Raw genomic sequence first — 17,245 nt, 5'->3', positions numbered from 1 at the left:
TCCTCTCTCAACTGTTTCTGATTCAAATATTTGTTGGTGGAATTTTACAGCAACCAGATACTACAATTCTTTATTTTGGAGGGGAAATCTTTGTGTCCAATTTCCAATCCAATGGGCTTTTGAGAGCTCCATGAGTCCATAGAAGTGCTGCTGATGTAAAGGGATATATTTGTTTAAGACAGATATTTTCAGGTTATTATCCATTTTCCAATATTTTGGTTTTTAAAAGAAATCCTTTTGGATGATCAGACAGAAAATTGACTTCTAGATTACCTGGAAGCATTTATAATCTCATGTGCAACTCTACTGCACTTTCTTCAAGAGCTCTTTACAAATAATCTGAAAATTGCTCACTTAAATATACACTAATTTCAGTGAAAAAGTGCATTTCTGTCTTTCTGTGATGAATCTAAAGGTGTCATTTTCTTCATGTCATGTTATGAGACCAGAGAAACCACCCCAGACGGGTTCCTTTGACCTTGGGGCAGTTCACTTGCTGTGGAACATACCATGTACTCCGTTACTTCTCTTCCTATTGATGCTGAATCCAAGGAGTCACCTTAACTGTTCCATGTAATTTCATTCATCGACTTAGGAAAAAGCTGTCAAAATACTGATACTTCTGAGCAGTATGAGCAGGGGAGAAAAGTATGTTTAAGCTAAGCAAGACGGGTGAAAAAAACTTCACATTCTGGTATTGGAGACATACTTTGAGGAGAAAAAAAAAGTACAGAATGGAGCATGGTGCCAAGTTCAGCAACTTGAATGGTAGAAATAGGCCAACACCAGCATTTGGAATTTCTGTTTTATTACACATAGAAGTATACTTTTTTTTTTTTTAATAATCAGTTGGCATTTCACACAACTCATGACACACACCCATAATTTTTAATATTAATCAAATGAGTACAACAAAGGAGCAAAATATTAAAATGTTGGCTTGAGTAAAATCTATGAAATTACACTCCTTTTCAAATACCATTGGTTTGGCTTGTATTTGCAACAAATGTTGAAACATTTCTAATTGATGTTTGTTTTAATATGGTAGATTTTAACAACGTGCTTCTCAAGTATCTGAATATACAGAATTACTCTGTCATTACTTGCTCTGTATTACTTGACACAGGATAGATTCTTTTGGTGGCAAAGCATATTCAAGTGTAGTTTAAAGGTCCAAGCAAACTATGAAACATCATTTTGGTTTACAGAAATTCAGATATTAGAGATCATTATTATTTATTACCTCTACCACAGAAAAAAAGTCACTGCAAGTTCCCTTAAGCTGAGCTCCTATCTAAAGTTCAAGGTTCCATATCCTGAGTCACAGTTTTGCACTACACATAGATGGCCACAACTGCTTAAATTTCCTCTTAAATAGACACCTGACTTCCTACAAGGAAGGAAGACAAAAATGCTTTTAATTACAAAACACTGCTTTTGACCCTCTGCCATGATTAACAATTCTCATCATACATCCTTATTTAAAAATATATTTTGAAATGCTACATATGAGTGGAGAGTGGTATTAGTTTATTTACCACCACCATATAAAGTAGTAACAGTTTTAGAAAAAAGTTTTAAATTAATTGATGAAGCTAGCATAGCTTTCTTAATATAAATAAGTGCTCTCAAACACCTTCATGATGTTTAAAGACTTTAAAACAAAATAAAGTAAAAAATGCATACTAGAAGTCATTCCTGCCCAAATGGTGCCTACATTTTCTGCATCACTCTATTACACCATACTACAAAATGACTGCTTACACTCACACAAATGTAACTTCAGGGCAGTGTCAACACGTTCAGTTTTGTGAGTGTGATTACCTTATTGCACGTGTCATGTGAATCAGAGACTGCATTTACCACAGTCAAACCACCTCCTAGAACTAGACACACAATGATTTGGAGACTGTAAATGAACATTTCATACTATAAGCCTTTAAAAGAAACAGCTCCAGCAGCTTTACTTAAAAATTATCTGTGCAAAAGTACAGTATTTCATAAATAAGCTTTACCCAAATGTTACAGAAAAAAGCTTTGGGATACATTAAGTATAAATACAGTGACAGCTGAGCTGCAAATTTAATTTAGGTATATACAGTAGTATGCTTACCAGTTCTTTTCTCAGATGTACACTTAACCTCCCTGAGTCCTTTTCCATGCTTAGTGTCAATACATTTTCAGATGCTTGCTCAGTAACAGCACTGATAGCTTTGGAGTTAGAGGGAAAGCTGGGAAGGAGCACATCAAAGTGCACTCCATTCATTTGTCATGGATTTTAACCTTACTGCACTTTTGCTTCTAGGAGCCCACTGGTCATGACGTGCCCGTGACCACTTACACAAGCACCAACGTGTCTTAGGGAATCTGCTCCAAGATAGGCCATTAAAAGTTCAGTGTGTCTGATTAATAATTGCATAAGATCTTCAGCCAAACTCTCCATAGTTGAGTATCTCACCTTCTCAAAATCAAAAATGTCTTTGAGGAAGAAAAGCACTTGATCCTAGTGGGGAAAAACGAAAATCTTATATTCACTTACAAGAAGGAAAAAAAAAAAAAAAGTATGCAATGCAACCTATTTCTTTTACACATTTTCTAAAAACACTCATTTATGTATTCTTCTGGTGCTAAGATAGAATTGCATGAAAACAGACTTTTCCTAACAGTTCCAGGCTCAAAAAAATTGATATGAAAATATTTCTTTTCATAGTTCCCTACCATTAGTCTTAATCTTAGGAAAGTGCAAATGTATACCTATGAATAAGATCCTCATTTATTTTAATCTGCATTTTTTTCTTTTTTTTAAATTAAGGTGAATAGTAATATAAAAGAAAAGTTGCAAACCTTGAAGAAGCAGCATAGGTCATAAAGGGAATTTCTAGGGCCCAAAAAGCCCCATGCCAAAACAGGGCTGATATGTTCACATACAGCATAGAAATGTGCAAAAAATCCATCAGGTACCTAGTGATGTAAAAATTGTAGAAAGAAGTTAAGACAATAAATTTAGTATAAATATCTATTATACAAAATTAAGTCTTCAGAAAAGCTTAAGACACCCACTGTTTCAGGGCTGTGGTAACATGAACTCCTTTAAGTTATAGGGCAACTGTACCAAACAGGTATAAAGACTTTTCTAGAAAAGGTTTCCTCTTCTGCAGTACTTCATATTTTAAAATATTTTAAGATTAATAGGCATAAGCACAAAGGATCATGAACAATCTGACAGGTCAGATAATTTTATTCAATCAATCCTGTTTGAACCCCTATGCACTATGTATAACTGAAACTTAGAAAAAAGTAATCAAACTGCATAGTTTTGAATGGAAAAAAAAAACACACCTTACAATAACCCATCTTGTCTAAATCTTTCAGTCTAAAGAAAAACATAAAATACTTGTGAATGCCCATCCTGTTGTTACTTCTACAACATACAGGCACTTGTAAGGTATAATACAGTATAGATTTATATATACATGAACATACAGTTTAATCAATATGCTCATAAACATACACTCACAATTTTCCATCAGCAGGTCATTTATAAAATTAAAAAAAATAGAAATTAATCTTGATTTTAAAACTAAAATACAAAGACCTGTCTGTAAGTAAATTTAAGTTCATCAGACTCCTTGTGGCATCGTTAGTCTCTGTTACAAAGACTTTCATGCTGTTTAACTTCATTCACTTCTGAATCACTGCAGCAGCACTGATAAAATTTGTTAGTAAAGTTGCTTACACATTTACAGACTTAGAAATATTAAGATTTCAGTACACAAGGGATCTACAGAGGAAGGTAGCTGTGCATTGAAACAGAAATGAAAATAATAGGTTACTAAAACATCTATTTTGGAGATACAATCCCTTATATAAAACTAGTGTGGAAAAGATCTATTTATATAAAATTACCAACCATATTGACACAGGGATGCAACATCTCAAGTCTCAAGACATAATGGTAGCTGAAGACCTTTTACAAAATTCCAACTGCCACTGGAAGCAACTTTTTTTTACAATGAAATATGTCTTTAGCAGTTAGGAGCCAAACAAATGGCTATTCTTAGAATCAGAGAAAGGTGTTAAGTGCCAGTCCCTTGAGCAGAGATTGCTCACCTGTGGTATAGAAAAAGACTTCTAATGGCTATGGACATCCTGCAGCCAGCCTCAAACTCCAATTTTGGACTGGCTGTTACAGAGATGGGGCATTTGCCTCCTGAGTCCAATAAAAGCCTCCACAGGAGGAAGTAAGGAGCAGCTGTCACAGAGGTGTCCTGCTCTGAAATCTGCAGAGCTCATTCACTGAGAAGTCATGGGGCTGAAATAGGCTGCAACAGAGTTCCTGCCACAGGTGAGAAGATGGGACTTCAGGGAGATGAAGGGACAGAACTGAATTTTATTTAGCTGTGGAGATGAAGCTGAGAATCCCAGTGTAAGCTGGTGATACACAAGTTTAATGAACTTGGTCTGCAAAAATTCAAGGCACACCTGTGGGGTGTAAGTCAGACAAGTTACTGTCACCACTGCTGACTGGACCTAAACTCGGTTGAAAATCTTGCAGCTAAAAAACTGCTACCAGGACCCCATGAGCTAAACTTACACAGCTGGCAGCCTCTTGTCTAAACTGACATGTCTGCAGGGTTAAAGGTTGATCTGTAACTATTTTGCCAAAGTTATAGGACAGAGCTTCAAATTCTTAGGAGCTGGTCACATAATTTGCAAGGCATCTTACCTTCATTTGCTGTCTTTTCTGCTTCAGTACTGACCAACAGCTTGAAGCCACAGCCTAAATGTAAAAAACAAACAAAAAAAAAAACCAACCAGCAAACAAAACCAGACAACCAAACTGAGTATCTTCCGTAAGTTCATTTTAAGAAAAATTATCCTACATCTGAAAAGAAGTAACCTGCAGAATACTGTATTAAACTGTATTTCTATATTTTGGAGATGTGTATTTTCTTCAATCTTGTGAAAACACAAAATTTACAACTGTAAAATATCAGCTGATACACATAACTGATTTTCTATCTAGTAAATATTTGTTATTTTCAGCCTTTATTTTGCAACATTGCTTTTTATTTTAATTCAAATGTAATATGGCATCCTTGACTGATTTTATAATGTCAACTGTTACCAGCATTCCCTGGGTTTTACTGAGAACCAGTCTCTTATATACCAAAGATGTGCTCAGACATAAGTAACTATTTTAGATATTAGTAGCATGTGAACACACCGAAAAATCCTTTTCTACTTTAGCAAAAACATTCTTGCAATAGTTTCAGATCCAGCAAAGGAGTTTTGTCCAAATATGGAGCCGTGAAATACAATATACTGGTATCAGACTAGGTTTTCTCCCTTCATAGCTTGTAACTGTTCTCATCTGATTCTCCATCATTACTGCAAGATAATTTACCATTCAAAAAACACAGTCATCACACATCTGTAAATATTAATACATGCATGTTATTTTTTTTTTCCTTTTTTGGAGGGGGAATATCTCAATTGAGAGCCAAAAATAAAAGGAAAGCTAGCAGTTTATAGATATCAATGGATTAAATGCCAATAGTATCTCTCCCAGCTGACTACAGCAGCAGCCTGTATGTATGTAACAGAGGGATGAGATTTATTTGACAAATAAATAGGTACATCTGAAAAAGCATGAAATGTTATCAATATCTGCATGTCTGTATTGTAATAATTTTCTTTTGTTTGCCTGCAACTTTGTGCCTTATTCATAAATCCCTGGTATACGAATCAAACCCTGTATCTAATATCTAAGATGGGATTAATAGAAAATTCTCTTCTAAAATTCCACTTCCTCAAAGAAAACTCATTTTTGCAGGACAAGGTAAAGTATTTTCTCCAAAATATTAGATAATTCTATATATTTTGGGCCCAGACTTGTAGCATTTAAACTTTTATTATGAAAAACCTGATAATACAACCTGTTCATTTTTTTCCCATTAAATCTTTCAGATACACATTCAGTTATATTGGAAGATGAATCAGACTTTAAAGCAAAGGATGTTGTAGTAGCTAAAAAATTTAATGTTATTATCAAGACAATATACACAGTATTCATAATGCAGTTGTTTGATGTATTTTCATTTTTACATTGTGCTTTAAGAATATAAAGCATGGATTGTTGGAAAAACAGTTTTGGCACATACAGAAATTTTATATTAGCATCTTCACACCACTGTCATACTGATCATACCATCTCCTTATTGAAACATACTTCACAATAACAGTTATGAAAATTACACATAAATACTTACTGTTTCTTTAAAAGATGAATTTAGCCAACGGTTATTTACTACATTCTGTATAGATATTGGTGGATTTTCTAAATCTTCAAATGAATCCATTAAAATGAAGTCCAGAACAACATCATAAAAATTCAGGTTTTTCACCTATGTGAAATCAGAACAAGATCTCAGTAGCCTAGTTTCTCTTTCAGCAATGGAATTCAGCATGCACCACATTCTAATTCTGTATTAACATACAGATTATTAATTGTTTTAAAAGAATATTTAAGATACTTAGTGAAGGAGAAGTTAAAAAATATTACATGCTTTCTGGTACTAAACTTCAAGGGTGGATGCCATTTCTCAAAATCAGCTGTGCAAACAGAAGAGTTGCCTTTCCTGCAATTCTGAAAACTTATTTAGATGCTCCTATTTGCATAACTAAGGGTAAAAGCATTTTTCAGAAATTCAGACTCACTCCTCTAGCAGCAAGTTCCATTTCAGTATTATCCCAGTGATCTGTTTGTTCCAAAAAATGTATCATTTCATCAAAGACATCTTCAAATTTCTTTGGGTTCTGTAAAGTAAAAGCAATATGCATCAAGCAAACTTAACAAGTGATGGTGTTTTTACACTGGAAAGCAAATTCCAGAAGTTACATTAACAATACAACATTAGTTATACCAGGCTTTTACCTTTCGTGCTCTCACTATTAAAGCAGACAAAATTTTTCTTCCACTTTCAGCAAGAAATTCTCTGTTTGCTGTTTCTGACAGAATTATCTAGAAAAGGTTTCAGAGAATATATAAAAACATATTAATGCACAGATTATACTAAGTGACCTAAAAGACTTCTCTCAACTTTCATATAATTATAAGTAGGCAAGTCCTTAATAACCCTTTGGTGCATAGGTTCCAAAGCTAATCACAAAACTAGGACTCCTCTGCAAGTGTGTCCCATTTAAGAATTCAAGAAATGTAAAAGCAAGGAAAAAAAATATTAATTACAGAATGTTATAACAATGCTTGTACAGGTAGTGCACTGACAGCCACTTTAGGTTTAACAAGACAGACAAATCACTCCTTTTTACCTGAAAAGCTTGTCGAATACAATGAAGCTTAGCAAGGAAGTCACTGTCTCCTAGACATTCAAACAATTCAGTCCTATATAAAATAGAAAAGTTTTTGAAGACCACTAAAAAGCAGCACAAGAAAATTCAACTAATTCCTAAAAAAATACCGAGTTCAAGTAACTTCTCAAAAATTATTTCTATATAGGATATTTAACATTAATTCTTTCTTTTCTTGGAAATAGTTAAGTAGACATAAATACCTTAACACTCGAGAATAAATTTTGCCTTCTTCTGCTAGGTGCATAGCTTCTTCATACAATGGGCAATGGCAAAGGGAATCCAGACCATATGTATTCCGAATCTCCCTGTTCTCTGTGAGCTAAAACAACATAAAATATTTCATTAAAAAGCGCTTGCTACCATATTTTTGTAAACATAAGAAATAAAAAAAGTTTTCCTGATATTCTACCGAAAGATGCGTCCTTTTCAACATCTGCTTGAAACAAAGAGACAATACTCAACTAGTAAATATAAGACAAACACCACACTATTACCAAGACTATTACTTTGTAACTTTTAAAATCTGAAAGCTACAATTTCAGATTTCAAGTTTGAAAAGTTTCACAAATAAAATTGAGTAAGCTTATGTTTGTTTTCATTTGTCAAGTTTTAAATTTGTCTAGTTAAATCTAATGGGTCTTAAAGCTTAAAAAAAAAAAAAGAAAAAAAAAAAAAGAAAAAAATTGTCAGGACACAAAATACAGAATGATTGCATCATGCAAATCTTTAGGAAGCTGGAAATAGTAACATCCTCCCACCCCTGTTTTTGTTTTGCTGGTATGTCTGCTAGTTAGCAAAGTATATTGTATGTAACATTGAAACAGGAGCATCCAGCAATTTACTGCTGGCTCCCAAAAAGGTTTTCATTATTGCCAGTTTTAATTCTGTGGTTAACATATAAATCAATGTGAACTCATAGACATTTTTAGAGCAAGAAAAAACAACAGGTTAAGAAGCCAAAGCACATAAATAATCCAGAGAACTCCTCTGTACAAAAGATCATATTTAATCCACTAAACAATGGCTAGCTACAATTTGCATTACAAACATTACATCATAGTAATAATGATCAAAAAAACCACAAAACAACAAACAAAACAAAACAAAACCAACCACCAAACCAAAACCCAAAACAAACCCCCCCAAAACCAGAGGCTTACACATCGTTCAGTTTAGTTAATGACCAGAAAATGATTAATGAATTCTAACTCCTTCTTTTAATTTTTTTTTTCCTTCCCCTCCAATTTATTCTGCTGGGGAGGAAACAAACCTGTGCTTCTAGGCTATTTAAACAGAGCCTAGAAATATATTTAAAAAACAATTTCAACAATTTTCAAACAATTTTCACAGTAATTGAACTATATAAAAATAGTTGCCCTGTGTCATAGAAAGATGGTGAAAAATTGGCTTAGACTATTAATTTTAAAATTTTAAAATAAATATATGCTGAAAAGTTTTTCCTGTCATGGAACATGGGCAAGTGCTGGCATAAGACTTAATAAAGACATTGAGAAGTAGGCTGCCTATGTGTCTTCTTCAGATTATTCTGCTGTGCCAATCACAGCAACAACACTTTTTTCAGGTAGGCTTCCTGCTAAAATGTAATATAAGCATGGGCCAATACATATTTTTAACCATGTAAACATTTAAGCACATGAATAAGTTAGAGATTTCAGTAGAGTTGGTGTTCTGACAAGGATCACACGTTGTTAGATGGTATGTGCTGGAATGTACAGGATGTCTCGAATCACTCATACCAGTGCCCTTTTAGTATGAGCAAATACAGACAATTCCTCTCATAAAATTGTGAGGTTTCATTTTAAACTGATTCATTTAGGAAAAAAAAATTATAATGAAATCCGTATTCCTCTGTAGATTTCTACAGTGTTCTTGAATTAAGACTTAAGTGACAAGATCATAGCTAGGGAATAAATGAATGAATAAAAGTTTTAAGGTCAACAAAATGTTTTACTTAAATGTGCACTTTCAGAATTCATCTAGCTTGGAAGTCTTCCAATTTTAAAAATATGGATTTCTTTATCAGTGGTTTGCTTGAAGGAAGAGAGTACAGTAAGTTGACTTCCTAAAAAAGGTTTATAGCTATTAAAACCCAAGATTTTATTCCAATTTAACAATATTAATATCATACCACCAAAATTTGTTTAGGATTCACTAATTCAAAAAGCTCACCTAGAAATTTATGATCCTATAACAAAGGAAGCCACAAAGTTTTTAAGACAAAACATACATGGAAATTTATAGGAACGAATAATTTAACCAACTGGAGGAAACAGGAATATATTGATTTCCTTCAGATATAAGAAATCAATGCAGACATACAAATACATACACGTATATACAGTGTAATAGTTAGAAGGGGTATAAACAAGAAATAATGAAAAATCTTTACTTCAGAATTTCTTCTTCTACATTATGGTTAAGAAAGCATTAACTGTAGAACAATACATATCTATTTTCCAAAATAAGACCAAACCAGAACATCCATAAGCATACTAATTTACTTCTTACCTAATCCAGCTATTTTTGAAGCCATAAAACATTCCATTTACTTTATTTCATTTGCAAAGTATGAGAAGAAATAGGTTGTGAACACACACATGCACTTTGTAAACAGCTGCCCCTCTCTTGAAGGTTATCATTTCTGTGGTAAAAGGGATTATATCAGTTGTCTCTAGTGAACTTCAGGCAAATCACCTTCTTCAAATATTTAGGCAAACTGACTGTGACCGAAGGAGGAACTGTGTCATTTCTACAGTTAAATCCAGGTATTCTCCATTTGCTGCCAGCAAGCCTGAGATGATAACATCTTCAGTACATGAAGATGCCTGATCACAGCTTTTGTGGTTCCAGATTAGCAGAGAATCTGCTACCTGGGAACTGGTAAAGTGAGGCCCTTGATTTTTTATTTTTTATTTTTTTTAAAGCTAAATACAACTTTCTCTCATGCTAGCAGATGAAATAAAAGAATTGTGTTAATGTTGTAATGTGTATTTTTGAGCTCAAATTAATAAAGCAGTTAAGTCAATTTCTAAGCAGGACACTGGGGTTTAACTATTCTGCTGAGTAGATGGTTTGGATTACAGATTAAAGGTAGTCCTAAGAAATAACTTTTGGAAAGGTAGTTACTAGCACTTCAGGTGCAAGTTCTTAAATGAAAAGCTTCTGTTAGTAGAATGAAAGACCTCAGGGATTAATTCTTCCCTGCCTTACTCCACATTTCTAAGACTGTAAATGTAAGGCACCTCCATCCCCCATTACAGTTGTTAGAACAGGGAATTCCTTACTATTTGCTACCCAGGGCGTGCCAGCCTGCAGAACTGCTGTACTGCATTGGTTTTTGAGGTAAAGCAATAATCAACATCAAACTAGACAGATGACACTAAAATGGAGGAAGTGATTAGGATGAGAATACTAAGGCCTGAGAAGATCAGGTGAGTGATGATGGTCACACTTCTGAAGGCAGCCAGAACACAGGAGGGCAAGTCTCTGACTTCAGTGATGAAACAGGAAAAAACCCAAAACAGACACCTCAGTTATAAATGCTAAGGAATACACCTTACTATTACTTCCCAACATGATTCCCTCTGGTATTCCCTATACCAGGAAAGGAATAAAACATCTGTCTGAAAACCAGGAAAAAGGTAACACTACCTTTCAGTGACAGGGCTCTTTTTTAGCACTTTCTGAATCTAAAATTGCATTTCAGTCACTTGAAGATTTTGGTGCCATACATAATTACAGGGTTAGAGAAACTGGTGTTCTTTCCCTGTTATCAAAGCCTGCTCCTTTTTGCACTGTTTTGTTTTAATAGACTTAAACTGATAAAAAGACAACCTTAGTTAAAAGCATAATGATAAAAAAAGCGCAGCTAATGTTTTATTCATAAGTCCAAATGTTTTGGACTGAGTTAACATTTTAACAGAGAAAGCAAAGTTTATCTGATAATAGAACTAGTCAAGGTATGAAAACAAGACACGATAAATACATGTGCACTGACAACTGAGGTGCAGCAACAAAGCTCACCATTAGGGAGACTGGGAAAGAGCTTCCATTGGAAAGATGGAAAAGAAGCCAGGAAAGAGGGAGTGGGGACCTTTGTCTGGCACACTCACTGCTGTGTTCTTGCCAAAGGTGGTAGCTATTTTGATCACACAGTAGGTGAGATAGCAAGAATATGAAAAGGATATTAACCCTCATAAACACAGGTTGATGGCAGACGGTCTCAAATGGGGAAGAAAACACCATTCTTGACCACAGTATACAGTAGCAGTAATATAAGGCAAAGGGTTGTGCTTACCATCCCTTTTGCAGTGCTTCTAAGAGCCTATTTGTATTTAGGAAAGTAAGCCTGTGTGGCCTGGGGATGGCAACTGCCTGACTAAATCATCTTGAAAAGGATTTGGGCACCTGTGCATTGCAGGTGTGCAGACTGGCACAAGTCTGTATAAGAAGTCATAAAGTGCATGATCCTCAGCATCCTCTTTATTATAAGGAAAAGCATGACCAAGTTTTGGCACATCCTCCTGCTATCCTGTAGAGCTCATCAAAAGGGCATGTGATGTTAAACTCTGCCAACTGTCCCAGTTTTGTGCAGTGCTTTTCTCAAAGGCCATCTTCATATGTTTTGTTCTAATACAGCACAACGTTCTTGTTGCCTCCTAAGCAGTATCCCCATCAATTTCCACCAAAATATCTGTCCTGTTTTAGAATTCCCCACACCCTTGTTATGTTTTGTGAGGGCAGTGAAAGAAATCTGAGGACTGTGGGTCAGTAATGAAACAAAGAAACAATTTCCAGATTCTAAAACCAGCTACTCAAAATACTCAGTCCTTCTCCCTGAAAGGGATTTCAATGTAGAGGAAAAATGAGTACCTGGCAACATAGCTTGTGGCAAGATATGACCACAAAAAATGCTGCTACTTTGAAATTTTCCAGAAAGGGAAATTACTAATGATTCCAGTAGGGCAATATCACACAACACTATGCACACTTGTGTGAATTTCAGATTTAAAAACTTTGCTCAACATTTCTACTGACAAAACAAAGTTTAGGATAGTTACTGAACTTACACTGCAACTTCCTGCAATCAGGAAGCACAGGAGGAAAGAAAACCTGCTTATTTGCTGATTAGGTGAGACAAACCCAAAGCTAAAGAAGCCTCAAAACTCTTAGCCTGTGAACCATTCCACTTGTTTGCAAGTGCAGGAATAAGAAAATCAAATAAGCAGATAAGCAAAAAGCAGCTACCTGACATTATTGTGTCCAGAATAAAGAAAATCTGTTGTAACAAGTCTAATCCAGTCACATCAAAGTGATCCCTGTTCTCTACTAATAGCTGATATATACCAAGCAGTAGTCATTACTCCTTCTGTAAGCCATAGTTATTTGCAGTAGAGTGCACCAGAGGATGGACAAACTTTACACCAAGGTAACATTATATTCATAATAGAAGACCAATTCCCAGCTTTATTTTACCCACATCACACAATGGTGCCCCAGTAACTACTACACTGCAGTTTAAGTCTAGTGTCTCATCCAGAATTTTGATGGTGTTCTGGTTTGAACACCAAACTTGAAGTTGTTTATGGCTTTATCAATCTTCAGAACTCATCCTAACAGCTGAGAATTTTAATAGATTCTTCAATTTGATAAAGGAGATCAGAGAGCTTATTTTATTGGCAAAGGCTAGAACAGATGGAAAGGAAAAATATTTGTAACTGTGTAATGGAAGAGTTGACAGAAGTAGCTTCAAGGTATCAAGTTATGGAGAATATTTTGAAAATGAAGACAATTCTGTAGATGATTTTAACTCAAACATTTCTTTAACAAATACCAGGACAATTTAGCTTCTGGTTAGGATGATTAGTCCACTAGGGTGATACATTTTATTGTGTGTGTAAGTTTTTTTACTTCTTGGGGGCATTGTATTTTATTTTATTAATTTATTTTTTAAGCAAAGCAGCAAAAGTTAGCATAATGGATTGTTCTAATCTCCACATATGTGCAAAAAACCTGGGAAAGTTCATAGAAAAAAAGAAGAAAAAAAGACACAAAATGTACAGTACAAACTACAATGGTTTATGGTTCCTCTCCTCTTGAAAGCTGATACATTTGAAGCAAGCTTGAATTGTGGTTTTGTTCAAATTACAGGAAGAGTAACCAGTCTCTGCAGATGCAATCTTAGGAATGAAAGTCAGACATCCCATCACAACCTAATGTAAATTACCAAATCAAGCTAATTGTGTCATGGTAAGATAAACTATTCAATACACAGTCAAAAGCTAATTGCAAGGAGCATGTATGCAATTCTCTCACTTTTTCCAATTGTCTGAGCTTAGTCATAGTGCACACATGACAGCAATATCTAACACAGAACACATCCATTGAAACCAACTGCCTTTCCTGTAATTTGGAGAAAAGTGTTCTCTAAGATCACTTCAGCTCCAGGGACAGTATAAAAGGAGATATTCCCACAGTCAAACAAGTGTGTCACTGCATATAAAATTATTTCTAATACTTCAAGGGAGATGTAGCAGATTTCATCTAGCAGACAATGCCTCGTTATCCAAAGATTATATCTTTATGTATCCTTTCTGGTCTTACCCAAGAAGATTAGGTAAAGTTATATGAAATATGTTAAGCTGTGCATGGAACATACCCAAACAACGTGCTGTCAATTTCTAATAATTTCCTCTCCAAAAAACCAAAGCCAGACAAAACCTCTTTCACATCTTAATAATATGGTAAAGGAATTGAACAAAGAAAAAAAAAAAGAAAACCAAAGAAAAATAAACGAAAGAAGATAACTGAATAATAATGAAATTACCATTGAAAGGAACTACTATAGCCTCAATTGATCATGCTTCATCCCTCATTGAAATATCATACATTTTTCAAAAGCAACTTCTTTTTAGAAGAAGGGGGGGAAACATTCTGCCAGTGTGAAAAAAAAAAAAATAAAAAAAGAGACAAACAAAAACACCAAACAAGCCAAAAGCAAACAAAACCCATAATAAGCAAACTGATCTTAGCTTCATTACTTGAACTGATAGGAAACTGGTTACAACCAAGTGAGGAAAGCTGCTTTTTTCCCCAGAGGAGAAACACACTTTGCTTATGATAGTTAGCAAACAAAGTAAGATTCTTCAGTCCAAATGGGCCAGTGAATCTTTAAAGAAGCAATCTATAAAGGTCTTACCTCAGCTGTGGAGACAAAGGAGTCTGTTGATGCAATGCTTAATGTATCTCGAAGGCAGAAATCATCCGTATTATCCTTTACAGTAATGTCTGTATTTTTATCTTCAAAATAAGAAAACCATACAGCCTTGATTATTAGACTACCAGAAAATTCCATTTAAGTTTTGAAAGTGTGTTTCATGTATACTTCAACATAGCACTTCATTTGGAAGGAAAAACATTATACTAGTGTGAGAACAAATTCTCCTAAGACCCGCTAACATTTGTAAGGTTTACTGTATTTTTCTGTCTTTAAAGTGGACTCAAAAATATGAACTGTGATTGAGAGACAGAAGAAAAAATATTTCCCCAAGAGTTTTGCCTCTTCTTTGATATACTTCCGAAGATCTCTTTATCTAAAGATGTTACTTCGCTAAATTGATCTAAATCTGCCATTAATTTTTAAATTTTGTTATATAAGAAAAACTCAATGGTTTAGTAGCCAAGAAATACTGTTCTCAATAAAAGATATCAATAAAAAGCAGGTTTCAGCTTCACTTGAACTAATTTCGTTTTCTACTTTTCATGCCCTTTTTAACTTGCTGGTTCTCCAGGAGAGCAAGTCAAGCTTTTAATCTTGTCTGTATATAGACATATATATACATATATGAAAAAGAATATATATATATGAAAAAAAAATATATTCCCTAAGAAGCTTTTCCATCAAAATAACACAACCAAAAACATTTCCTAAAGTACTAGAATTCTTAGTGCCTTTAACATAACTGACACTTTATGCTTAAAGTAATCTGCAATACACTCTCAGTTTTCCTTTATTTTATTCTCAAATTTCAACTGTTGCACATATTATTAGCATACATGGGTTTTTATCACCTTAAAGAAACACTTTCACAGAAGGATTAAATTCTTAAGTCAGACTTTGGCTTGACGTACCCCATACTACATTCTTAGTAGAGCACAGACATTTATTTTGAGTTACTTTACCTTCAGACATTACACATGAGTTGCTAAGTCTGTTTTATTTCCAACAGTCAGCAGCAACCAGCTACCCAATGTCATCCAGATCTGTTGCTATGGCAGTATTTCATAAAAAACACTGTTACATAGCAAAGTGGCAAAATGCCAATATACTGGAATGGTTTACTCATCAATTGAAAAGGTACAAATCCACACAGCTCAGCTATTATTTCACTAGTTGTAATGGTTTCATTAATTATGGACTTGGAGTGAGAGCTTAAAAACTGCACATAACAATAAATATCTGTCCTTGAGACTATTCACTGAGGGAAAAAATAGTAAAAGTCTGGATGAAGATTTTACTAGATGCAGTCAGGAAGATTCCAACTTGTAATCACAACAATATTCATATGGAAATCTCTTTACTTTTTCAGATCCTGCTTAATAGTTTGGGGTTTTTTCCTGACATCTTAAAATCAGGAGGAAAAGTACAGAACCAGCCAAGCTGTTGAGAAACAATCACATACTGGAATTTGAAGAGCTGGACCAGAAAGCCAAACTGTGGTTTGTAGAGATTGAGATTTGGTAAGAACAGACGAGCAACGTGATGTTTCCTCCTTATTTCTAGATCATAATTTGCAGTAATCTCCTTCTAATATTACACTTAAATGCTTTTCTAATGCCACTTTTTCACATAAGCAGTTGCTGAAACTGCCATAGTACTGTTTAACACAGGGTAATGCATGGATGCATAGACTGCTTGTAGATTTTTCCACTGGCCCCCTCCTTTTAGCTAAATTGTTTTCCCTACTAAATGTGCAATCAAACAGAAGTTTCTACATCTCACAGTTAGAAAACCCTTCTAGCACATGGTTCAAGTGCAACTGGAAGTTCAAGTCCTCCCAGTGTGAAGGCAACATGCAACACTTCATGAGAAATAAACAGCTACATTCCCAAGGAGCAATGCAAATTACTGAGTAAAGCCTGGGTCACACTGATAAAGATCTGACAAATGGCTTCAATGAAGATGTTAAAAGTAAGGACCCAGTCCTTCTGTACACAAAGTTCAGCTGTCAAATAGACTCATTTATCAGCTTACTCACAACCCAAGAATGTCTTCAGCACCATCACAGGGAAGTTCAACTACACCATGGACTGAAGCCTCAAATCCTTTGGATATTGTCTGATAATTACTGTGCTGTGCCTGTTTTATGTGAGTTTATAGCTCAGTGACCACAACATATTCCCAGATTGAAACTGAAATATTTAACACTGGGCTTTGCAACAGATTACATAAAAATGGGAATAATATGAGTTAACTACAACTTATTCAGCATAAATATAAAAGAACAATCAGTGTAAAGGAAACACTGAGTTTCTAGCCCCCCTCATAGAACCAGAGGTTCTTCTGTAGAGTTTGCACCCAAACTGCCATAAATTATGAAATTTTGAATGTACCTATACCTGCTGAAGAAGTCGTAATTCCAAATGTTTTAATATGTGTCTGAAACTCACCTAGCCAATACGTTTTTAACATGTTGGTTGAATATGGAATATCTATGTCTACAAAAAAGGCACAAGATTTCCACATTATGAAAAAAAAAAATAAAAAAGGAGTGATAATGCTGAGTGAAATAATATCTCTGGGAAGTGATATGTTCATGCAAAGCAGAGCCTCCCCAGAGAAAACAAAACA

General features: G+C 34.6%; 1 protein-coding gene across 3 annotated transcripts in view; it reads right to left on the bottom strand.

Moving 5' to 3' along the window:
• Window positions 1-791: 791 nt before the first annotated feature.
• MIGA1 (mitoguardin 1) overlaps window positions 792-17,245 on the bottom strand; it is a 35,440-nt gene continuing 18,986 nt past the window's right edge. For all 3 annotated transcript variants that reach the window (XM_071750498.1, XM_071750499.1, XM_071750497.1), the window contains exons 8-16: window positions 14,594-14,694; window positions 7,575-7,693; window positions 7,333-7,405; window positions 6,938-7,024; window positions 6,721-6,819; window positions 6,273-6,407; window positions 4,727-4,780; window positions 2,845-2,961; window positions 792-2,503 (exon numbers count right to left, since the gene is read on the bottom strand). In XM_071750498.1, the coding sequence (XP_071606599.1) occupies window positions 2,285-2,503; window positions 2,845-2,961; window positions 4,727-4,780; window positions 6,273-6,407; window positions 6,721-6,819; window positions 6,938-7,024; window positions 7,333-7,405; window positions 7,575-7,693; window positions 14,594-14,694 (1,004 nt within the window). In that variant the 3' untranslated portion in view covers window positions 792-2,284. The remainder of the gene's footprint in view (window positions 2,504-2,844; window positions 2,962-4,726; window positions 4,781-6,272; window positions 6,408-6,720; window positions 6,820-6,937; window positions 7,025-7,332; window positions 7,406-7,574; window positions 7,694-14,593; window positions 14,695-17,245) is intronic.

The sequence above is a fragment of the Heliangelus exortis genome, chromosome 8, assembly GCF_036169615.1.
Source record: "Heliangelus exortis chromosome 8, bHelExo1.hap1, whole genome shotgun sequence".
NCBI classification, from domain to species: Eukaryota; Metazoa; Chordata; class Aves; order Apodiformes; family Trochilidae; genus Heliangelus; species Heliangelus exortis.
Note: the sequence above shows the minus strand (reverse complement) of the source record. Positions and strands in the feature narration are given on the sequence as shown.